The sequence below is a fragment of the Ovis canadensis genome, chromosome 2 (assembly GCF_042477335.2).
Source record: "Ovis canadensis isolate MfBH-ARS-UI-01 breed Bighorn chromosome 2, ARS-UI_OviCan_v2, whole genome shotgun sequence".
Lineage (NCBI taxonomy): Eukaryota > Metazoa > Chordata > Mammalia > Artiodactyla > Bovidae > Ovis > Ovis canadensis.
In genome coordinates this window covers 178,029,359-178,055,919 of record NC_091246.1, presented here as the reverse complement: position 1 = coordinate 178,055,919, position 26,561 = coordinate 178,029,359, and the positions used below count along the sequence as shown (strand labels likewise).

At 38.6% G+C, this 26,561-nt stretch overlaps 1 protein-coding gene across 1 annotated transcript in view; it reads left to right on the top strand.

The window, feature by feature from the left end:
* HNMT (histamine N-methyltransferase) overlaps positions 1-26,561 on the top strand; it is a 43,011-nt gene that overhangs the window by 1,387 nt on the left and 15,063 nt on the right. The window contains exons 2-3 of the mRNA XM_069574437.1: positions 8,801-8,853; positions 24,450-24,557. Coding sequence (XP_069430538.1) covers positions 8,801-8,853; positions 24,450-24,557 — 161 coding nt within the window. The remainder of the gene's footprint in view (positions 1-8,800; positions 8,854-24,449; positions 24,558-26,561) is intronic.

Below are 26,561 nucleotides of genomic sequence, written 5' to 3'. Positions count from 1 at the left end.
CCAAAAGAAAAATTGTCTTTTTACTTTCAAGTTAATATTAACAATGTGGCCCTACCAAAGCATTTTTCCATTATCAATGAAACTCACTAGTTCTTATCCTTCTGGCAGACTGCTTTTTTTTTTTTTTTTTTTTGGTGATTAATGTGTTCAATTTGTGCCAGAGCTGATAAGCATTATGAGAGTAACAGATTCCACATGGTAAAGATAATCAAATCACCTATCTGGGGGCGGATTGCTGTAACCTGACTCTGCTTCAGGAAATAATGATGGAAAACTGGGGAAAATGACTGTGGATCCAATTTGCAACAGCAAAAAATAAAACCCAACAACAACAACAACTGATATTTTAGTCTTTCTGCTGGATTTTTCTGTTATAGGCCTGAAATTCTTTCACCAGGGCAGTTAAATCTGCCTGACTAGAAAATACATTGTTGGGTGTATAATATGTGGAATTTTGTTCCCTTTTCTATCTTTTATTTGTCATGGTTCAGTTTTCATTTTTTTTTAAACTGAGTGTTATATTTTAAAAAATAATAGGATAATAGGACTTCCCAGGTGGCACCGTGGTAAAAAATCCACCTGCCAATGCAGGAGATGCAGAAGACACAGGCTTGATCCCTGTGTGGGGAAGATCCCCTAGAAGAGGAAATGGCTACCAACTCCAGTATTCTGGAAAAATTCCATGGACAGAGCAGCCTGGTGGGCTACAGTCCACGGAATTGTAAAATGTTGGGCATGACTGAGTGACTGAGCATACATACAATAGGAAAATAAAGCAAAAATCAAAGCAGACAGCAAATAAACAATTTTTAATCCAAAAACAAATTATAGTTTCTTTGGGTCTTTTTGCTCATTTCCAAAATTAAAGGTAATGAGTTGATTTCTGAGTTCTTTTGCAGTACTAAGCATCTGTGTTCTAGTCTGTGGTTATGCAGATCCTTAACTAAGTTTGCCTTATAGTGGTAATATCCAATTAGAAATCATCTGAATCATTTTAAAGTAATTTTTTTCTGAAGGTGATGTGAAATGAAATTTAGCTAAAGGACTTTCAAAACTGCTACTTAAAGTTGTTTATCAGTTATCAATAGGCAACATGTCTGCTTAATTTTTCAATTTTATTAAAGCAAGATGTGCTCATATTTTAAAAAGTCAAATGATTCTGAAAAGTTTACAGTAACAACAACAACAAAAATAGTGGTTTCCTGCCGTAACCACTCCCATTCCTGATTCATGCTCTCTATAGAGACAATGATTTTCAACATTGTGAAATTATTTAGTTATTTTTTATAGAATTTTCTTTCCTGATTCTAAATAACATGTTATTCTCTTCCTTAATTTTGATGTATTAAAAGTGCTAAATAAACATGCACATCTCTCTCCCCACCATGTCAATACAATATATATATGTACATATATAGCATGTATATATATGTGTGTGTATTTATACATGCATGTATACCTTACATATGCCTAAATTTTTATTAGTTTATATCATATCATTTTGTCTGTACATATTATTCATAACTGAACAATGCATTTATACTATCATTACATTTCATTTCATGTATAACTTTTTGTTTTTCCTAGTTACCTATTGATTTTAGTTTATATTCTTAGTTTTCTATGTACCTATCACTACTTATACCCCAAACAGAAATATTAATCTCTCAACATATTCCAACAGATCAAGTAATCTGTTAATTTTTCCTCATGGGAACATTGTTTCTGGACTTTTCTGTTCTTTTTTTTCCAGTTTGGCTTGATTTGCTTTTGGCCTGATAAGGGAATTTATTCACCTTATAGAAATTCTCTTCTCCTCTCTCCAGTGCTAAATTCTCTAACTCTGGATTCCATGCTGTGTTTTCCTTGGTTTCTTTAATGTCTTAACCCCATGCTAATCCTTTAAGGGCTTTCTAAGAAAGAGTGCGTGGGAAGTAAATTTTTTGAGACTTTGCATGTTTAAAAATGCCTTCTCTCCGCTCATCTTTGTTAGAGTTAGATAGTTAGGGTATAAAACTCTGCACTGAAAATGATTTTATACCAGAAATTTAAAGATGTTTCTCCATGATCTTATAACCACTAGAGGGCTTCCCTCATAGCTTAGTTGGTAAAGAATCTGCCTGCAATGCAGGAGACCAGTTTTGATTCCTGGGTTGGGAAGATCCTCTGGAAAAAGAAATGGCAATCCACTTCAGTATTCTAGCCTGGAAAATCCCATGGACAAAGGAGCCTGGCAGGCTACAGTCCATGGGATTGCAAGAATCAGACATGACTTAGCGACTAAACCACCGCCATAGCCGCTAAAGTTACCTCTGAGACACCTAATACCATTCAAATTCTTCATCTTTAGCTTGTGACCTTTTGCTACTGTGTTTTGTTTTTGGTTCTTTTTTAGGATCTTCTCTTATATCTAATATTCTGAAATTTTAAGATAATACTTTATGGTATAGGTGTCTTTCACCCATTTTTGTGGGTAGCCCCTGGGCCATTTCAATTAAGATTCAGATCCTGCAGTTCAGGGAAGTTTTGGTATTATTTAATCATTCCTCCCCTCTTTTTTTGTCTTTCTGGAACTTTTATTCATCAAACAGAGGACCTCCTAAATCAATTCTCTAATTTTCTTCTGTTTCCAATTGCTCCCAATTTTATCTTTTAGCCCTCTATTGTTCAGTATTGTGTTTTTAATTTCCAAGAATATTCCTTTTTTATAGTATCCTGTTCATCTTTCATAGATAGTCTACCTTCCTTTATCTGTTATAAAATTGTCCTCTGCTTTCTGCATGTTTCTTCTGAATTCACCTTTTCTGTTTCTTCTGGTCTCTCTGTCATTGCTTTCCTGTTAGCTCAGTCAGTAAAGGATCAGTCTGCAATGCTTGAGACCACCTGCAAAGCAGGAGACCCTGGTTCAATCCCTCTGTTGAGAAGATCCCATGGATAAGGAAATGGCAACTCACTCCAGTATTCTTGGTTGGGAAATCTCATGGACAGAGGAGTCTTGCAGGCTATAGTCCATGGGGTTGTAATGAGTTGGACATGACTTAATGACTAAACCACCACCACCACCATGTTAGGGGAGCTCCCCAACTACCTGATAGGCCTTGGTTGTCCATCCAGTTAAATAATGAGGCACTAAAAATTGGTTCCAATCCTCTTTGTGTATGTACTGAAATAGTCTGTTGAGCAGCTGACTTGTTGTAGTAATTAGATGTGGACTTAGCTCTTGATGGAGGATTCTCAGGTACCAATATAGATAAGTTTATTGGTGAGATGGGTTATTTCCTTAGGGAAGAATTATTCAATCTCCTGTCTGGGGGTAGAGAGCAGAGTGGAGAGGGCTATAGTATATAGCTATAAATAGTAGCTTATTGTTGTCATCATGAGTACATCATAAGAAATGCTGGGCTGAAAGAAGCACAAGCTGGAATCAAGATTGCCGGGAGAAATATCAATAACCTCAGATATGCAGATGACACTACCCTTATGGCAGAAAGTGAAGAAGAACTAAAAAGCCTCTTGATGAAAGTGAAAGTGGAGAGTAAAAAAGCTGGCTTAAAGCTCAGCATTCAGAAAACGAAGATCATGGCATCTGGTCGCATCACTTCATGGGAAATAGATGGGGAAACAGCGGAAACAGTGTCAGACTTTATTTTTGGGGCTCCAAAATCACTGCAGATGGTGACTGCAGCCATGAAATTAAAAGATGCTTACTCCATGGAAGGAAAGTATGACCAACCTAGATAGCATGTTGAAAAGCAGAGACATTACTTTGCCAACAAATGTCCATCTAGTCAAGGCTATGGTGTTTCCAGTAGTCATGTATGGATGTGAGAGTTGGACTGTGAAGAAAGCTGAGCGCTGAAGAATTGATGCTTTTGAACTGTGGTGTTGGAGAAGAGTCTTGAGAGTCTCTTGGACTGCAAGGAGACCCAACCAGTCCATTCTGAAGATCAGCCCTGAGATTTCTTTGGAAGGACTGATGCTAAAGCTGAAGCTCCAGTACTTTGGCCACCTGATGTGAAGAGTTGACTCATTGGAAAAGACTCTGATGCTGGGAGGGACTGGGGCCAGGAGAAGGGGATGACAGGGCATGAGATGGCTGGATGGCATCACTGACTCAATGGACATGAGTTTGAGTGAACTCTGGGAGTTGGTGATGGACAGGGAGGCCTGGGGTGCTGCAGTTCATGGGGTTACAAAGAGTCAGACATGACTGAGTGACTGAACTGAACTGAACTGATTGTTGTCACATGTAATGCATTTAGACCCTTCCCTGGAAAATAGCAACTTTTCAATAATTCTTAGGTATCATCATACTATATGAAATGGAATAACAGTATTGTCTAACTCACAGAGGTGTTGTAAGAATTCAAAGGGTTAATTCATTATAGATGGCCAATGAAAAGTGTGAGAGTGTTAGTTGCTCAGTCTTGTCTGACTCTTTGCACCCCCATGCACTGTAGCCCACTAGGCTCCTCTGTCTATGGGATTCTCCAGGCAAGAAAACTGAAGTGGGTTGCCATTTCCTTTTCCAGAGGATTCTCCAACCCAGGGATCGAACCTGGTCTCCCACACTGCAGGCAGATTCTTAACCTTCTGAGTTACTAGAGACGGCCAATCAGTTCAGTTCAGTTCAGTTGCTCAGTCATGTCTGAATCTTTGGAACCCCATGGGCTGCAGCATGCCAGGCCTCCCTGTCCATCACCAACTCCCAAAGTTTACTCAAACTCATGTCCATTGAGTCAGTGATGCCATCCAGCCATCTCATCCTCTGTGATCCCCCTCTCCTCCCACCTTCAATCTTTCCCAGCATCAGGGTCTTTTCAAATAACTCAGTTCTTCGCATCAGGTGGCCAGTGTTGGAGTTTCAGCTTCAGCATCAATCCTTCCAATGAATATCCATGACTGATTTCCTTTAGGATGGACTGGTTGGATCTCCTTGCAGTACAAGGGACTCTCAAGAGTTTTCTCCAACACCACAGTTCAAAAGCATCAATTCTTCAGTGCTCAGCTTTTTTTTATTATCCAACTCTCATATCCATATATAACTGCTGGAAAAACCATAGCTTTGACTAGATGGACCTTGTTGGCAAAGTAATGTCTCTGCTTTTTAATAAGCTGTCCAGGTTTGTCATAGCTTTTCTTCCAAGGAGCAAGTGTCTTTTAATTTCATGGCTGCAGTCACCATTTGCCGTGATTTTGGAGCCCAAAAATATAAAGTCTGTCAGTGTTTCCATTGTTTCCCCATCTATTTGCCATGAAGTGATGGAACCAGATGCCATGACTTTAGTTTTCTGAATGCTGAATTTTAAGCCAACTTTTTCACTCTCCTCTTTTACTTCCATCAAGAGGCTCTTTGGTTCTTCACTTTCTGCCATAACAGTGGTATCATCTGCATATCTGAGGTTATTGATATTTCTCCCAGCAATCTTGATTCCAGCTTGTGCTTCATCCAGTCCAACATTTCTCATGATGTACTCTGCCTATAAGTCAAATAAGCAGGGTGACAATATATAGCCTTGACATACTCCTTTCCCAATTTGGAACTAGTCTGTAGTTCCATGTCCAGTTCTAACTGTTGCCTCTTGACCTGCATACAGATTTCCCCACGAAGTCTGAGACAGAACTTTGGGTGTCTTCTGAGGTGGTATGGGTCAGCAGAGGACTGCTATAGGGGCAGGGGTTTTGGGTGCAGTAGACCTGGGTTTGGCATAAGCCCTATTGGAGGAGGTCACCATTAACCCATCATAGAGCCACTAGAACTTACATAGGAGTGGGGAAACAGACTCTGCAAGGGCAAAAACAAAACCTTGTGTGCACTAGGACCCAGGAGAAAGGAGCAGTGACCCCACCAGAGATGGCCAATAGACGCAAGTTATAATGCCCAACATTATTAATTCTTAGAGATATACAAATCAAAACTAAAATAACGAACCACCTCACACTGATCAGAATGGCCATCACTAAAAAGTCAACAAATAACAATTGCTGGAGAAGATGTAGAGAAAAGAAAATCCTGCTACACTGTTGGTAGGAATGTAGGCTTGTGCCCCCACTATAGAAAATAGTGTGGAGGTTCCTCAGAAAGCTAGAAACAGAATTGCCATATAATTCCAGCAATCCCACCCCTGGGCATATATCCAGACAAAACCATAATTCGAAATGATACGTGCACTTCTATGTTCAGAGAAGCACTTGTCACAATAGCCAAGACATGGAAACAACCTAAATGCCCATCAACAGATGAATGACTAAAGAAGATGTGGTGTATACACACAGTGGAATACTACTCAGCCATAAAAATGAACCAAATAATGCCATTTGTAGTAGCATGGATACAACTAGAGATTATAAGTGAAGTGAATCCGAGAGAGAAAGACAAATACCATATGAGATCTCTTATATGTGGCATTTAAAAAATGGCACAAGTGAATCTATCTATGAAACAGAAACAGAATCCTGGCCATAGAGAACAGACTGTGGTTGCCAAGGGGGAAGGGATTTGGGGAGGGTGGAGCAGAAGGTTGGGGTTAGCAGATGTAAGCTTTCATATACAGAATTCATAAACCACACGGTCATATAATGCAGAGAACTATATTTGATAGTCTGTGATAAACAGTAATGGAAAGGAATATAAAAAAGAATGCACGTATCAATGTATAATTGAATCACTTTGCTCTATAATGGTAATTCACACAATGTTGTAAACCAACTGTATTTCAATAATAAAAATTTAGAAAAAACGATTCATGTAAATTACGTAGCGGTGCTTAAAACAATAATAAGTTGGGTACTTGTCATGTGCAGACACATTTCTAAAGGATTCACATAAATTATGTCACTTAATCCTCACAAGTCTTTCAAAAAGCAGATACTATAATTATAACCCTATATGGTAGGAGGTATTATTATACTATTTCTTAGTAATAAAGGTACAGAGAATAATTCATTCAAGGTAACATATTAGTAAGCTACAATTTCAACCTATGTGCCTAGGTGCTCTGCTCTGTAACCTCACTATTCTATCCACAGATAGAAGCATCTTCAAGAATTAATCAAGTGCACAGACAGGGATGGGTATATTAAGACTTGTGATCATGAGTTGGAAGATAATTAGAACTGAGGAAGGCAACTCATTCACAGATGTTCTTGACTCTATGCTTTCTAGTATTTTTAAGAACCCTGGTTGAATCTGTGTTCTTCCTGTCTCTCTGGCAGGCTCCGGACTTTAGCCAAAAACCTAGCTTGTTTAGCATCCTAAAACACAAACAAGCACCATTCTTTCAGTTCACGTTTCCCCTCCAGTCTCCTCTTTTTCCTTTTCACTCTTTCATCCTTTTTCAAAAATCTCTATATCTTCTTTCTCTTTACCAATTTCACTTTTAATCCCACTGCCATCTGACTCCAGCTCTCAACTTCCTTTAAAGCTGCTGTTATCAGATATTCATATTGCCAAATTCAATGAAGAGTTGTCTTCTTTTTTATTATTTAGTTGTACACTCTTATGCCTCTGACACTATCATTGGCTTTTTTCCTTCTCTAATTCTCCGATCACCTCTCTGAGCTTTCCTGTTTCCCTCTGTGTCTTCTTTGTGTGTTCCCCCATTATCCCATTACTTTTAAAACCTGGTACTGTGTCATGATACCACTATTATTCTCTTTGCAATATTCTTGCGAGATAGACTCTGTTCTCTTAGTTTTGACCATTGCTCTATGATAATTCTCCAGAATACATCATTGATCCAAATCTCTCTTCTACCCAACTTCAGTATTGCATATTCAAATATCTGCTGAATTCAGATTTATCAAAACCCTAAAAACATAAAACAAACAAAAAACTGACAAAACACATAAACGTCATAAAATTACATCCCCCAGCTTCTTTTTCAATACCTGGTCATCCAAACTGGAAACATGTGGCAGTCACTGTGCATCTCCTACTTTTTTCTGACCCATTATTTAAAAAAAAATTTTTTTTTTCATCAATCTAAGGAAAGTCCTACTGTCACATCCCAGTCCATCAAGTCTACTCTATTCCTATACAGAGTCATAAACTTGTCTTTTATTATCTCAAAATTCAACTTGAGAGAAAAGTAGTATTTTACTCATGTTTATATATCAGTGCCTAGGACAGGCACATAATAAATGTTTAATTAACATCTGTTTATTGAAAGGAAGTTAGCAAGAGGAAGGAAAGAAGGCAACTATCATAGAGATAGTACGAATCACCTTAGCTTTTCTCCCATCTACAATGAAAGAAGTGTGTGTCACTTAGTCATGTCTAACTCTTTGGAACCCCATGGATGGTAGATCACCCGGCTCCTCTGTCCATGGAGTTCTCCAGGCAAGAATATTGGAGTGGGTAGCTGTTCCCTTCTCCAGGAGATCTTCCCAACCCAGGGATTGAACCTAGGTCTCTTGCATTGCAGGTGGAGTCTTTATCATCTGAGCCACGAGGGAAGCCCATTTACAGTGAATGGCTTATTATAATGACCAGACTCAAAGGTCACTTTTTTTGCTTTTATTCTCTGAACAGTCCTTAAACAAATGTTATTTCCTACCTCTGAGATGTCTATAGTGCTATTTCTAAAAGTCTCCCAGTTTAAGACTGTTAATGAGTGGAATCTTTACTTCCAAGGATTTGTAAAGACAGCAATATAACCACTGAAATGATCAATACCTTTCATATTGGCCTAATTTTTGTTCACTGTAATTTTCATCTGTTCTCTTCAACTAGACCTGATAATCAGATTTTATAAACTTCCTGGCACATTTTTCTTAAACTATATAATTTTTTTTTCAGGATTGGAGACACAAAATCTGAAATTAAGATTCTAAGCATTGGCGGTGGTGCAGGTATGAACAATGCATTTTAAAATGTGTATTTCACTCCAGACATCATGAACTTCCCTCATAGCTTAGTCGGTAAAGAATCTGCCTGCAAATGCAGGAGACCTGAGTTCGATTCCTGGGTTGGGAAGATCCCCTGGAGAAGTAAACGGCAAACCACTCCAGTATTCTTGCCTAGGTAGCTGGTTACAGTCCATGGGTTCGCAAGAGTCGGACATGACTTAGTGACTAAACCACCAGACATCATGCTGCTTGATGGCAATTTTGTTTGTTCTTTAGAAAAGTCATTTTCCTTCACTTTTGGAAGAGATTAGTTTATTAAAACTAGTAAGCGCCATATCACTTCAACTAAGATTAATGTCCCCATATATTTATTGGGTCTAGGACATCAGATTTCATTATTATCTGTAATAGGGATAAGTATGATTTTATTTTTTTAAACATATAAAAAGCATGGAAAAACAGAATAATTTTGAAGATGACATTGAATCAGATGATTTAACTGTTCATAGTAAAGGAAAATTTCAAAAGACATTCCTTAAGTTTGTGCCGCTTTAACAAGATCAATAGACGGTTTAGTGGTTTGCGAACTATTGCTGGTGCATGAGGAGATAAGCATACCCTGGAATGTAAATCAATACACAGCTCCTTTCATTGAGAAAGCATCACTATGGAGAAAAGTATGCTTCATGACATAGTGAATTTACCCTCTTGTGGCCCCAGTCTTTGAGTTGCCGTGGCCTAAGCCATTCCTTTCCTCTGACTCAGGTTCACAGCTGCCCTCTAAGCATTCAGCACATTCCGCAACTCCCTTTCATAAACAGTTCATGGTCTCACTACTTAGAACCAGTGCTTTTATCCAAAGGGAAATGGGAGGTCTGGATAGGCAGATTAATGAGGGTGTAGTTTCTAACACTGCCACTAATGAACTGTGTCAACCTGGCTAAAACATAAGCTTCAGTTTGCCCATCAGTAAAATGGGGGCAACGAATTATATCTCATAGGTTGTAGTGAGATTTATACAGATAAGTTTATAAACTGCTTTTATAAGGTGCAGGTAGGTCCTTTCTACAAAATAAGAAAATTTATCTCCAGACTTTGCCACATATCAAACTCCTGAGTAGTGTTTGATTTAAATTGCTAGTTGTCTGAAAGTCTGAGTTAATATAATGATAACACATATAGTATATATAATAATATATATTAACATAATATATAGTCATATTATTTATTTTATATAATGTACTCATATATAATAATATAGAGTCATATATATTATTTATGTGTTGAGATCCTTATTATTGTTTTATTTTAAAACAATCATGGAGTGATGGTTAGTAAAGGTTACCACTTGGTAACAAGTGAACACTGCATTGCCACTTGTCACACAGTGTTAAATAGTGGTTTCTTGAGTCTCTTAAGTGTAATTGTTCTAATCCTACATGAGTGAGTTCAGTTGTGGCAACACAACACATCTTAACACAAAGATAACCAAGAGCCCTCCCATGGAATAGGATAGTTTTTTATGTCATCTAGTGCTCATTTTTCATAAAATACACTGTGGTATAATGTAATAAGGACTGACTGTTAAAGTAGTTTTACTTTATTATCATCTTTCAGCAAGAAAACAGAAACCAACAAGGACAGGTAATGAAAGATACTGTCATGAATGATCTAATACATTGTGTTTAAGCTAAAATACTCTATTATTGCTTGTGATATTTTATGTCCTAAGGATTATAAGATTGATGAATTGCTCAAAGAGTGTCCTATTAATTCATTTAACCAAGACAGTCATTTCCAGTGTGTTTTGCATATGAATTTAAGGCCACCACAGGCAATGAGACTTATCATTTGATAGTGTCACTTGTGCTTAGACAAGAAGAGAAGCCCTACAAGGAAAAGTAATTAAAAACAGTCTCTACCATGGCCAAGTTAATTGACCTTTTAATATAAAGTTAATTGAATTTCTAATGTAAATTTATCCAGATGCTTATAAGCTATCTAGAGAAAGGAACATTTGCCCTACACAGTGATTCCTTACATAAAGGTGCAAATAGGGGCTAATATAGAGAACTTTTCAGAACAGAGGGAGTAATGCTTGGTGTTCTTCTGACTGAACCTTAACATTGTATTAATAACAAGCTCTGCCTTGAGGGAAATATGGGTGCCCGTTAAGGTCACTCTTCATAAGACACTGATCAAAAACATAAGAACTGCAAGAGAAATTCAAGCTGTAAATACTTAGCCCTCACTGCTCGAGTAAGATATGAAATCAAAAGTAATACACTTAAAATCCCTAGGTCTAAAAGCCCTTGGCATGAAAGAGCAGAAAGGTGTTTAAAGGGAAAGGACACCCCACTCAGTTAGTTTGAGTGTTTATATACCAACTGGGAGATACTTATCTAATAGTTTGTCATTGACTAAATGCAAGTACTGGGTGTGCAGAAGAAACACACTTTATTATATAGTGAGGAAGTTTCTGTCCTTGCCTTAGAGAAATGGTCTCCCTGCATGTTTCACGATCTACAGTGTTCCTGAGATTTTGCATTATCCTGTGGCTAAGTATCCTTAAAAATCCACTGCTGAACTCCAGTCCCCAGTAGATAAGGTCATTGGCCCTGCCTTATACCTTGTGTTCTGCTCTAATGCATCTTACAGGGTTCTGCTCCAGTCTTAGCTTATGAGCCTCTCTGTTTTCACTTCCTAGATGTTTTCTTCCTGGATGCCTAGGTACCTCTAGATCATATTCTCCATATGTTTAATGCAAATATTCTCTCTGCATTCACAATGGTGCTACCACTTCTTACCATCACAATGAAAAAAAATCTACTGAAAGAAGCAGACTAAAAACTTTCCTAAATCAGATTCTAGCATTTATATTACTTAATGTTCATGCTCTTTGGGGACCTGTTTGATTCTTCTCAGAACCATGAGTAGGGGTGCTATGCACCCTTTCTGTCTTCTGTCTCTTCTATTTGTTGTTGTTGTTGCTGAGTTGCTTCAGTTGTGTCTGATTCTTTGTGACCCTATGGACTGTAGCCCACCAGGCTCCTCTATCCATAGGATTCTCCAGGCAAGAATGCTGGATTGGGTTGCCATGCCCTTCTGCAGGGTATCTTCCTGACTCGGATTAAACTCACGTCTCTTACATCTTCTGCATTGGCAAGCAAGCTCTTTACCACTAACTCGATTGGTATTTGGGTGGAGAGGGATTTCATAATCTGAGGAAGAATGTAAGAATTTTGAAAAAGGTATTTGGCAATTCAGTTCAGAAACCAACCAATTATTAAGGCTCTGTGCAGTTCAAAAGAAAGGAAATTGGTGGAAAATTTTTCAGTGTTACCCATAACTGATCTACCACATCAATAAAATACAGTTAATAAGCAACGTTATTATTCATAGATTGCGTTTACTGTTAGGAGAATGTTTGAAATAAATACTATGGGTATTCAAAAAGAGGAAATCAGGAAAAAAAAATCATGTACAGAAATATAGACCATGGAGTTTTTACAGAGGCCAAATGGGGGTAGTGGTTTAGTCACTAAGTCGTGCCCAACTCTGGAGACCCCATGGACTGTAGCCTGCCAGGCTCCTCTGTCCAGGCGATTCTCCAGGCAAGAAGACTAGAGTGGGTTGCCATTTTCTGCTCGAGGGGATCTTCCCGACCCTGGAATAGAACCTGGGTCTCCCGCCTTGCAGGCATATTCTTACTAACTGAGCTACGAGGGAAGCCCAGAGGCAAAATAAGGAAGTGTAAAGTTGTATATGTGCATGAGTTTGTGTGCTTTAATGAAATAAAGTGTGCAGTGGGAATGCTTTATTTGAGGTATCAGAGCATTTGTGTCGTGCTGATTTCAGCAACTGTTTTTAGATATTGAGAGGAACCACATTGTATTCTAAACCTTACAGAATATGCTTTTTGGTCCATTGTCAACATTGATGCTTCCTAAAATTAAACTACCCAATGGAGCTATTATTCAACTTTTAATGAGTATTATCTTTATGTTTGATGGTACATAGAGAAAAAGAAACCCATATTCTTTTTGGTAAGGGAGAGTGCTATTAATTTGCAGTGCACAACTTATGCCTGGAAAAATGTTCCAGAAAGCAGTAATGGGCAATGTGTTCTTGCTCTGGGCTCTGCTAAAAGGAGAATCATTTTATCTGTTTCATTGTTCAATTCTTATGTTCAAATGCCAGAAAATTTTATTAGGTTTAAACAGGACTATAACTTAAATAATCTCATTGTATCCAGCTTTCTACTTCTTTTTATTAACCTATTATGTACCAAATCAGCTGTCATACCTTATATAATAGTGTTTACATTTATACAAAATTGTTCAATCCACTGAAGCAACTCACATATGAAATACAGGTGGTATGGACCCTCTTATATAATTTTTCTGATAATAATTATGCTGACATGTTGAGAGGGGTTAGGTGGTTTTCTTCTATGACATATAAACATCAACAATAAGACAAAGATTAAAACATAGAAGAGAATTTAGAGATCATCAACACCCTCACTCTACAAACTAAAAACCTGAGAACAATCAAGAAAGAATAAAACCTAGGTCTCTTAACTAAAAAAACAATAGTCCAACAAACTGTACTAAACAGATATAAAAGTTAATTATTAACTTGGCAAAAGAGAGACTGGGTATTTAGTAAGGACCAGCTATTTGGAAATCTAATTTTATCAGATTTTTAATCTTGTTTTCTTTCATAAATGACATGTTAAGGTGACCCTGAAGTTTAATTTTCTAAGTGAGGTGAATAGAAGTTGAAATGAATGTAATTAAGGCAAGAACTGGAAAAGTTGGTCTATCCAGTTTAGAAGCAGAAGCTGGTAGGAAGCAAAGGTTAATGTTTCCAGTGTCCTCAGGTAAGCTGCTAGTCTACATCAGCAACTAAGGAATGATTGAGGAAATACAAGGAAATGCAGGATTTTTTTGCCTGAAAAAATAAAAAGTATTTGAATATGCTTATTGCCATCTTCAGATATTTCCTATTAAGCAAACCACAGAATATTTGGCCCTAAAGAGCCAGTGGTTGAAAGAGAAAGTTTTTTGTTGTTGTTCAGTATTAGAGTTTATAAATGATCAAGATATGTGCTTTCACTTCTGAAAGCACGTATCTTTGGACATAAAGAGCTACCTGTCATGTTAGGAGTATTAGCTTAGGCTGGAAAAATACTTTTCACATATGCTATTCAAGGGACTCAGGCACTGACATGTTGGGTAGTTGGGCTACTAAAGGTGCTTTCAGTCCAGTAAACCTATGATCTTATGAGTAACCTTCTAGAAAGAGTGGTGTGGCACCACTTTTGGTTATACTAAAGAAGTGAAATTCAAATAGAACTTCTAGACATGCAGATTATTTTCAGTCTGGATTTGAACTGCTTTATAACTTGACCTGAGTAAAACTGGTTCACTTATGTACAGCATTTCCTTCACAACCAGAAGGATATGGACTTGGGTTCTAGTTAATCATTAACCTGTAGGATTTAGGGCTGTCTACTTCAGATAATTTGGGGCCTCAGATGTAAAGTATTCTTAAAGGTATTCATAACTGTGCTATTTTAAAATAAACTATTCTCCATATGTAAATTTACCAAAATAGTTTACCTCATTGTATTGTGTTTAAAACTTTGAGTGAAGTATTGTTAAAGACAGGTATACTACAGAATTGAGAGGCATGAGCATAATACTACAATATTGGCACCACTGTCATTAAAACCAAAGTAAACAAGATTGTTTTGGCTAATTCAATAAGGCCTGAAGCAGGAAAACAGGGTTTAATGAGCAGAGTGAAGACAAAAGTATCATTATCTGCAGATTAAATGACTGTACACTTAGAAAAGCAAATAAACTCAGTCGTGCAGCCTTACAATTAATAAGAATGCACAATAAGAATGTAGTAATGGCCTGATACAGGTAAATAGGAAGAAAGCAATATGGTAGATCCACATTTCTTTCTGCCAGCATTTTAATGTTTTTCATTTACAGGTTGGCTATTTACGATGTACTTAGAAAGTTCATGGCATGTGGCTATCTGTAATTTTGTTGAGGGACAGATTTGTGTCTGCCCAGTTCTTATGCCAGTTTAGGATGCATTCTCTTAGTTGGTGAATGTGCTTCTACCTGACATAAACTAGTGAATAAAATTTTGTGATTTAACACACACAGTCATATAACCCTGGTATAGGTTGTCTATTTCCACTCTCATTTCCATCCTAATCTTATATGCCACAAGGAGGTTGGGGGGAGCAGTCCTAGAGATTGGGGGTCAAAACCCAGGGTCTTCGAGGCTTTGTCTCTATTAACAATAGCAAACTGATAGAAATGGTGAAAAATATTGGAGAAGTAAGCTACTGACATACAAAATATAAGAAACCTACTTTGAAGAAAATTTTTACTGAGAACAAGTTGACAAGATTTAAAAAGCAAATATGCCATAATGAGGTTACAGTGGCATGAAAGCTTTCATGTACAAAAGCTAAGTATAGGAAATGAAATGAAATTTTCCTGAAAGTAGCATGGCATTATGTATCAAGAACAGTAGAACAGTTCTAATATTCATCTAATGCACAAGGAGCTTGTGACAAGGTTGTTACAATACTGACATACTTCATAAACAGCCAATCCCTGCGGTCCCAACAAGGCCTCTGCTGCTCTTCAGTCCCTCCTTGCAGAGTCTGTACATCCTCCCCATTCTATGTATCTCACCCCCCTACCTCTAAGGTACCCAGCAATGGGACTGGTCTTGCCTGCCCAGGGGTCTTCTGAGAATCTGCTATAGTTCTTCAGCCTGTATCCTTTGAAAGAGCTGGCATCTGAGACCTGTTATTTTGGGTTTTGTTTTAATATCACCACAGATCAAGGTTCTCATTTTAACCATTAATTCTTGGTATGAATATGCAAAAAAGATTTTGCACAGTAATTCATGGTTCATTGTCAGATGCCTCATAATAGCAAAAAGTTTAAAACTAAGTGTAACTAACTATATACCTTTTAAACATCACAATATTGTAAGTATAGAGTTTACCTCTCTATGTAATGTACTGAAGTAGCAAATATCTTTGTATTTAAAAAATGTAAATTGAAAGGTAAGGCAAAATTTAGTCTGTTTTTGTGTTGTTTGTTGAATATCACTACACCTCAATGTTCAGAACCCTTTGGGACATTTTCTTTAAGTTTGTGTCTCAGAGAATATTTTGGTAGTAAGGGTTTTCTTCTGCAGTTGCAAAGCATTCAGGCGGTATTCTTCCTGGGCCAACAGCCAGAAGACACGAAAGCAAATGGCAATGCCCTTTTCCGCTCAGAATTTATATTTATAATCCCCTTCCTGAGACTCTCCAGCTATCTTAATATTCCACTCTCATCTTTCCATACCAACAGAACTGCCTCCATACTGAGGCTCACAGTGTAGAGGTGGGTGGAGAAAAGAGAGAGAGTGAGGGAGGGAGAGAGTTGCGGGGGGTGGGGGGCGCAAGAGAGAGACACAGAAAGGGAGAGGGAAAAGAAAAAGACAAGAAAAGGGATCTCATCAATAATCTTTTATCTTTTGCACTGCAGCTCAAAATCAAGTCTGATTTTGCTCTGGTTGCAAACTCATAGCTGAAATTATTTTTCATCACTAAGCAGAGAGTTATCTGGGCAATTTTTCTCCCTAGAGACAATTTTGTGTGTGTGTGTGCCTGATATTCTGGTAGAGGGAACAAGGAAGATCATAATCTTAATGCAACATGTAATAGAATAAATTTTTTCCTGCTGATTATCTAAAGAACTCATATATATTTTGATGTGAGAAATGAAGCTAGAGTGGATGGAAATCAAATGGCTGGAGATACTGTGACTAGCCTTTAATCCTCCATTTTCTTGACCTGGAGAATGTTTTTATTTGGGGCATAGCCTCAGGGTTCTCCAGCTGGGCTTTGTGTTTCATTTAATGTAGCTCAGTCAGAAAGACAAGCCATCATAAATACATGATGAGTGCTCTCTCAAACTGTCTTTTATTATGGAGCTGCCCATTTATAAAGGCACATCTTCATTTCCTTCTTTCCCAGCCTCCTTGAGACTTCTCTTATATATCACCTTTCCCAGGAAGCTTACATGACCACACAATTGAAAATCACGAACTCTCCCATCATGGCTTCCCCTGGCTCTTTTTTCCCTTGGTTTTAGGACTTATCACCATCCGTAAAGGTTGAATGTTTTGGTCTATTTTATTCATTGCTGTATCTCCAGTGATTAGAACCTAGCATTTAGTAGGTGCTTAAAAGTATTTGTTGAATTAATATATGGTAGCTTCAACTTACTATATATCATGAACTGTGGTAAATTATATCCATATAATGCCTTTAACATTTACAATGACCTGCAGCATAGACCATATTATCCCTAATTTAGAGATATGTAAAGGGCAGAGATATTAACAAATTTGCATATTTCCATTGAATACTAAATTTGAGTCCAATTTTGTCTCTTTATAGCCTCTAACTTTTCCTTTTTTTTTCCCTTTTTAATCCAATGACCTTGGATTTTAAGCAAAAAGGCAACATTCCTCTGCTATCTTATTAAGTATATCCTTGAAATTCAGGAAATGAAAAGTTGTCTGGACTCCACCCTTTCCCTATTGAAATGGGAAACCAAGTTCTGTTCATGGACCTGGAGCTGAAGAATGAATTCTAAAAATTTGTAAACATACAGGCGAAGTTAATTCTAAAGGATAGAGAGGCAAAACTCTGAGCACAGACACTGAGATGGGGTGAAGCACCCCAAAAGGTGCAGATAACGGTAGTGTATGTCTTTATTAGAATTCATCTGTTTGTATTTGGTTGGTTCGGGGCCAGATGCATGTAATTTCTGACCAGTCAGTTTAAATGTCGCAGTATCTAGTTTGTCCTTTTTGTGGCTTTCTTTTGGTTCCCAGTTTCTCAGTTTCCCCAGACATCGTGTTGCCATCCCTTGACCCGTTCTCAAGACTCCAGACCATCATTTAGGGGCCAGATTAATGTTTATGAGTTAGTGGTCCACCTGGAGTTCTTTTTCCTTGATAAACTGAACAGCAGTTAATGATTGTCTTGTCCTGGCTCTGAATGTATTATGACCCTCCAGACCAGGGAAGCATTCTTCTGAATGCCTAGAAACAGGAACAAAGAGTTTAGCTTTAGGTTAAAGAAGTGAGATGCTTACTTGAGAAGACAAAAATTGAAATTAAAAAAAGGGAACTGAGGTCTCAAAGTCCTATACTGTCTAACAATTTCTGCCTCAGTATTTTTGAACTTTTTCTTTAAGTTCCACTATCAGAGGTTTCAATTATATATCCCTCTTCAAATATAGGCATGATGTGTTTAAAATATGGCCCATATGAAAGCAAGATATAATCACAAAAATATCTGCCTGTAAAATTAAGTGAAATACCCAACGTAGGTCAGAAAGGAGACATGGGAAGTCATTCTATAGTTGTGGCTGATTTGATGGACAGGGTAATGCAAAGGAAAGAGGTTTGCAAGAAGGCAATTTAAAAATTTTAGTTTTCATTTAACTTTCCAAATAAAAAAGTCAGCATGTTCTGTTTGATAGAAAGTAACACAGGAGTGAACAGAAGAGAAAAAAAAAAAAAAAACACAAACCAGGCTAATAGAAAATAATTTCTGATTCATGCCAACACATGTTAGGATTTCCTAACTTTGCTCAAGCTTTGCTTATTGATAAACTGAGAAAAATCAGTTACATCAACATAAAATGCCAAGACTCCAAAATCATTGATTTGCTTTGGAAGACACAAAAGGAAGTGAGGGTGAGGGAGAAAGAAAAAGGAAACACAGGAAGATTGAATATGGGAATAAAGTTGTTTAATCACTATAATTTTCCATTTGTCATGGAAAACTTTGCAGATTTTGTTCCAAAACTAGAAACATACAGCAAGGTTTTATCTAACTAACTGAAACAGCTATTGGCCTAAAAGCTTAAGATGTCAACAATAAGTAGTCTACAATTGTGAGAATCATCATTAAGTAATAAGAGATCATATTAGAACAGAGATTGACCATAAAATGAACAATGAAATGTTCATTATTTTATTTTTCATCAACAACAAAATGAATAAAGTATTGCTTTATCCCCCTTAAATGTGGTTTTCTGGACCTGAAAGTTAAGATTCCCAGAAGGCTTTGTTATACACAATGAAAGCAACAGGCTGCTGGCTTCTACATTTCTTCTGTTTACCCCTGAATTTGCTGAGAATTCTGAATTATTTGATTGAGTCACTTCCAGTTACCTTCCCCCATTCTTTCAGCATGATAATTTGGCTTGTGTGCTCTTTCTTAAAAATTAGTTCATTTATTTTTGCTGCACTGGGTCTTCATTGTGGTACACAGGCTTTCTCTACCTGCATTGTGTGGAGGCTTCTCTCTAGTTGTGGTGCATGGGCTTTTCATTGTGGTGGCTTCTTCTTGTTGCAGAACTTGGGCTCCAGAGTGCATAGGTTTCAGTAGTTATAGCATGAGGGCTCAGCCGCCCCAGGACATGTGGAATCTTAGTTCTTGAACCAGGGATCAAACCCATGTCCCCTGCATTGGAAGACATATTTGTAACCACTGGACCACCAGGCAAGTCCAGCATGTTGTGTGCTCTTTAAAAGCATATATAGGGTGATTAATATCTAATATTGGAACACATTCATATTATTATGGCCCCTACTCAGAAGGATTCAGTTGAAAAAGAACAAATGATCTTCTTCCTTTTTTCCGCCATTGTTTGAATCTCTTACTGCTGGCTTATGGTACTTCCCTGATAACTCAGTTGGTAAAATAATCCGCCTGCAATGCAGGAGACCCCGGTTTGATCCCTGTTGGGAAGATCTGCTGGAGAAGGGATAGGCTACCCACTCCAGTATTCTTGGGCTTCCCCTGTGGCTCAGCTGGTAAAAATCTGCCTGCAATGAGGGAGACCTGGGTTCAGTTCCTGGGTTGGGAAGATCCCCTGGAGAAAGGAAAGGCTACCCACTCCAGTATTTTGGCCTGGAGAATTCCATGGACTGTATAGTCCATGCAGTCACAAAGAATCAGATACAGCTGAGTGATTTTCACTCTCATTTTCATGGTACTATAGTCTGTTAACCCTTCACATGCGTTTCAGTGATTGATGATCAAAGTTGCTCACTTGCTCAGACTAGCATTTGAGTCCTTGATACCCTTTAATAAACTCATTGGAATCAAGCCTTTGCTTGTTTTACTTAATTTTACGGTAAGATATTTTTTGTGATTATATCTTGCTTTCATATGGGCCATATTTTAAACACATCATGCCTGTATTTGAAGAGGGACATATAATTGAAACCTCTGGCAGTGGAACTTAAGGGAGAATTAAAAGGTTTCAAGTTGATCAGGCCAGCTTTGGAGAAAACTGTCACACAGATTTCTTCATTCTCCACTTGAGCATCCTCCCCCTACTTCCTCCCTACCCTAATGCCCACCTACTCCCACCACCAGTACCCGGGACATTCATTATACCATTAGACAGCTCTCTTTTCCTAGTCAGGCATCTTTTGTTCCTGATTTACCTTCCTCATCTCCTTCCTCCAGCCTGCTCAGTCTTATGACCTATGCCTCTTTTTCACCTGCCATATCTAACCTTGGAAAGGTTCTGTTAATGCCATTTATGCCAAAATGTTAAAGACTAGTGTCATTTTCATATGCTAGTCTTGCCAGCACATAAGTATTTTAGTGAAGGTCAACATCATAACTAAGAGAATAAAAGTGCAAAACTTAATTTGGAGGCATTAGTAATAGGGAAAGAAGAGAGATTTTTAAAGAGAAGGACTCAATGATAACAATAAAAATAATGAACAGCTAACATTTATTAGGTGCCAACTCTCTTTTGCAGTGTTCTTTATGTGCATTGTCTCATTTAATCCTCACACCCAATAAATTATGTACTATCATTATTGCTGTTTTTCCAATGAGGAAAATACAGTTTGGAGAGAGAAAGCAAATGGCTGAAGGTCGTAATATCAAGTCAGTGGATCAGACAGGGGTGGAATTCAAGTCTATCCAACTTACCACAGTCTCTCTCACATTGTCACCTACAGGCTAAAGTTTCCTCAGGGCAGGTATTTATTTGCTCCTCTTATCATTTGCCTGGTGTAGTGCCCGGCACACTGTAAAATAATCAATGAATCACTGGTACATGAGTGAATGGATAAATATCTATTTTGCCATAACCTCCTTTCCATTTACTTCTCTGGAATCACCTCTTTCCTGGAGGCCCTGCCTTACCTACACATTTCTAAAACACTAAATTGCCAGCAGTCCCACATATACAACTTCACTTCCTGTCCTCTGCCTGCAATCCCCATTTCCCCAAAGTCCCCAGACTAACTTCCACTTACCCTGTAACACAGAGCTCAAGAGTGGTCTGCCATGCAGCTTTCCATCTCTCTGGCCTCTTGTCTTACCCTCTCCATCACCATTTCCTTCCTTCTTCCCTCCATGGCCCAACCCAAGCCAGGGTTTCCATGTCTGTCTTTCCATGTCTGTCTTTTCTACGAGAACATGATGTTTTTGAGGGCACATGTCTCTTACAATTTTTATACTTCTTTTATACCTAATATATTTTATATAATTCTGATCTAGCCTAATTTATCAATTCTACAGCATGTTTTTTTTTCATATTTTAATATCACAGATTGGTATATATCTTCCAGTTGGTGAAATCTTACAATTATAATTGACAGAGTTGTTTTTATTTTATGACTTAGTGATATAAAAGAAGCATTATTTTTATCCTATAATCAATAGCATCTTAGATTTTACTGTAAGTCAGTCAGTTTGTTCAGTTGCTCAGTATGTGTCTGACTCATTGGGACCCCATGAACCGTAGCTTGCCAGGCCTCTCGGTCCATCACCAACTCCCAGCGTCCACCCAAACCCATGTCCATTAAGTCAGTGATGCCATCCAACCATCTCATCCACTATCGTCCCCTTCTCCTCCTGCCTTCAAATGTTCCCAGCATCAGCGTCTTTTCAAATAAGTCAGCTCTTGGCATCAGGTGGCCAAAGTATTGGAGTTTCAGCTTCAGCATCAGTCCTTCCAATGAACACCTAGGACTGATCTCCTTTAGGATGGACTGGTTGGATCTCCTTGAAGTCCAAGGGCTCTCAAGAGTCTTCTCCAATACCACAGTTCAAAAGCATCAGTCAAAGGCTTTGGCATAGTCAATAAAGCAGAAATAGATGTTTTTCTGGAACTCTCTTGCTTTCCATGATCCAGCAGATGTTGGCAATTTGATCTCTGGTTCCTCTGCCTTTTCTAAAACCAGCTTGAGTATCTGGAAGTTCAGGGTTCACGTATTGCTGAAGCCTGGCTTGGAGAATTTTGAGCATTACTTTACTCGTGTGTGAGATGAGTGCAATTGTGTAATACAATAAAAGGTATTAAATATAGTTTACCACTTCTGTTTCAATGACTACACTAAAGCCTTCGACTGTGTGGATCACAACAAACTGTAGAAAATTCTTAAAGATATGGGAATACCAGACCACCTGACCTGCCTCTTGAGAAACCTATATGCAGGTCAGGAAGCAACAGTTGGAATTGGACATGAAACAACAGACTGGTTCCAAATAGGAAAAGGAGTACGTCAAGGCTGTATATTGTCACCCTGCTTATTTAACTTATATTCAGAATACATCATGTGAAATGCAGGACTGGATGAAGCACAAGCTGGAATAAAGATTGTGAAGAGAAATATCAAGCACCTCAGATATGCAGATGACACAACCCTAATGGCAGAAATGAAGAGGAACTAAAGAGTCTCTTGATGAAAGTGAAAGAGAAGAGTGAAAAAGCTGGCTTAAAACGAGACATTCAAAAGATTAAGAAAATTAAGATCATGACATCTGGTCCCATTACTTCATGGCAAATAGATGGAGAAACAATGAAACAGTGACAGACTTTATTTTCTCAGGCTCCAAAATCACTGCAGATGGTGACTGCAGCCATGAAATTAAAAGACACTTGCTCTTTGGAAGGAAACCTATGACCAACCTAGAAGGCATACTAAGAAACAGAGACATTACTTTGCCAGAAAAGGTCCATATATTCAAAACTACGTTTGTTTGTTTGTTTCTCCAGTAGTCATGTATGGATGTGAGAGTTGCACCACAAAGAAAGCTAAGTGCTGAAGAATTGATGCTTTTGAATTGCGGTGTCGGAGAAGGCTCTTGAGAGTCCCTTGTACTGCAAGGACATCCAACTAGTCCATCCTAAAGGAAATCAGTCCTGAATATTCTTTGGAAGGACTGATGCTGAAGGTGAAACTCCAATACTTTACCCTGACTCATCTGAAAAGACCCTGATGCTGGGAAAGATTGAAGGCCGGAGGAGAAGGGGACAACAGAGGATGAGATGGTTGGGTGGCAACACCAACTCAATGGATATGAGTTTGATCAAGCTCCAGGAGGTTGTGAAGGACAGGGAGCCTGGTGTGCTGCCAAGCATGGTTTTGCCAAAAGTTGGACATGACTGAGTGACTGAACAACAACAAAAATATGAATGAATGAATGGCAATCATCAGTTCAGTTCAGTCGCTCATCTCATCCTCTGTCGTCCCCTTCTCCTCCTGCCCCCAATCCCTCCCAGCATCCAAGTCTTTTCCAATGAGTCAACTCTTCACATCAGGTGGCCAAGGTACTGGAGTTTCAGCTTTAGCATCATTCCCTCCAAAGTAATCCCAGGGCTGATCTCCTTCAGAATGGACTGGTTGGATCTCCTTGCAGTCCAAGGGACTCACAAGAGTCTTCTCCAACACCACAGTTCAAAAGCATCGATTCATCAGTGCTCAGCTTTCTTCACAGTTCAACTCTCATATCCATACATGACTACTGGACAAACCATAGCCTTGACTAGACAGACCTTAGTTGGCAAAGTAATGTCTCTGCTTTTGAATATACTGTCTAGGTTGGTCATAACTCTTCTTCCAAGGAGTAAGCGTCTTTTAATTTCACGGCTGCAGTCACCATCTGCAGATTTTGGAGCCCCCAAAAATAAAGTCTGACACTGTTTCCACTGTTTCCCCATCTATTTCCCATGAAGTGATGCGACCAGATGCCATGATCTTCGTTTTCTGAATGTTGAGCTTTAAGCCAACTTTTTCACTCTCTTCTTTCATTTTCATCAAGAGGCTTTTTAGTTCCTGTTCACTTTCTGCCATAAGGGTGGTGTCATCTGCATATCTGAGGTTATTGATATTTCTCCCGGCAATCTTGATTCCAGCTTGTGTTTCTTCCAGTCTAGCGTTTCTCATGATGTACTCTGCATAGAAGTTAAATAAGCAGGGTGAAAATATACAGCCTTGACATACTCCTTTTCCTATTGTGGCAATCATAACCCTCCTCAAAACACGTTTTTAACCTAGTTGTTCTTCATCATAAGCACTGTGTCAGAGCAACATCTGAGTATTCTACTTTATTTATGCTGGACTTTCCTAGAGATAGTAAAGTAGTTGAAAATATTCTATTCTATTCTATTGTATTCTATTCTTTTCTTTTCTTTCTGGGCCAAGGTGAACTGTTCTATATGCTTTTCTTCTAGGTGAAATTGATCTTCAGATTCTCTCCAAAGTGCAAGCTCAGTACCCAGGAGTTCATATCATCAATGAAGTTGTTGAACCAAGTGCTGAACAAATCACCAAGTACAAAGGTACTTATAACCCACGATGTGTGTGTGTGTGCACTCAGTTGCTTATGGTGCTGTATATCAAATCCTATTCTGAAAGGCTTGTCATCCCACATGCATCCCTTCAGTCACTAACAACATAATTACTGTGGTACATTCTTTGTAAGCTTATTGAGAGAAGAACCTAGTTACTTTCTTGGCAGGCATGACTTAAACACCTCAGAATATTAATAGCAAATAGAATCCTTTTTTTTTTTAATTGTCTCACCATCTATCCCCTGGTCATCAACCATTGTTTTTGATGTTTATTTTAGAGACAGTCATTAATTCATTGAGAGGTATTTAAACAGAAACCTTACCCTAAAAGCTTATGCATAATTGGTAACAGCAAGAATCAGCAAACTTTTCTCTGAAAAGGGCCAAATAGTAAGTATTTTAGACTTAGGCCACCTGTTTAGCCACTAAGTCGTTTCTGACTCTGTGATCCCATGGACTGCAGCACACCAGGCTCCTCTGTCCTCCACTATCTCCCAGAGTTTGCTCAAATTCATGTCCACTGAGTCGGTGATGCTATCTAACCATCTAATCCACATGATCCCTGTCACAACTAATTAGCTCTGCCACTGAACACCAAAGGCAGCCAGAGACAATCCATACACTAACAAGTGTGGCTATGCCACAATCAAATTTTACTTCAGTTCAGTTCAGTCCACTTGCTCAGTTGTAACCCCATGAATTGCAGCACGCCAGGCCTCCATGTCCATCACCAACTCCCGGAGTTCACTCAGACTCACGTCCATCGAGTCCATGATGCCATCCAGCCATCTCATCCTCTGTCATCCTCTTCTCCTCCTGTCCCCAATCCCTCCCAGCATCAGAGTCTTTTCCAATGAGTCAACTCTTCGCATGAGGTCACCAAAGTACTGGAGTTTCAGCTTCAGCATCATTCCTTCCAAAGAAATCCCAGGGCTGATCTCCTTCAGAATGGACTGGTTGGATCTCCTTGCAGTCCAAGGGACTATCAGGAGTCTTCTCCAACACCACACTTCAAAAGCATCAATTCTTCGGCGCTCAGCCTTCTTCACAGTCCAACTCTCACATCCATACATGACCACAGGAAAAACCATAGCCTTGACTAGACGGACCTTAGTCGGCAAAGTAATGTCTCTGCTTTTCAATGTGCTATCTAGGTTGGTCATAACTTTTCTTCCAAGGAGTAAGCATCTTTTAATTTCATGGCTGAAGTCACCATCTGCAGTGATTTTGGAGCCCCCAAAATAAAGTCTGACACTGTTTCTACTGTTTCCCCATCTATTTCCCATGAAGTGATGGAACCAGATGCCATGATCTTAATTTTCTGAATGTTGAGCTTTAAGCCAACTGTTTCACTCTCCTCTTTCACTTTCATCAAGAGGCTTTTGAGTTTCTCTTCACTTTCTGCCATAAGGGTGGTGTCATCTGCATATCTGAGATTACTGATATTTCTCCCAGCAATTTTGATTCCAGCTTATGTTTCTTCCAGCCCAGAGTTTCTCATGATGTACTCTGCATATAAGTTAAATAAGCAGGGTGACAATATACAGCCTTGACGTACTCCTTTTCCTATTGGAACCAGTCTGTTGTTCCATGTCCAGTTCTAACTGTTGCTTCCTGACCTGCATACAGATTTCTCAAGAGGCAGGTCAGGTGGTCTGGTATTCCCATCTCTCTCAGAATTTTCCACAGTTTATTATGATCCACACAGTCAAAGGCTTTGGCATAGTCAATAAAGCAGAAATAGATGTTTTTCTGGAACTCTCTTGCTTTTTCCATGATCCAGCGAATGTTGGCAATTTGATCTCTGGTTCCTCTGCCTTTTCTAAAACCAGCTTGAACATCAGGAAGTTCACAGTTCACGTATTGGTGAAGCCTGGCTTGGAGATTTTGAGCATTACTTTACTAGCATGTGAGATGAGTGCAATTGTGCAGTAGTTTGAGCATTCTTTGGCATTGCCTTTCTTTGGAATTGGAATGAAAACTGACCTTTTC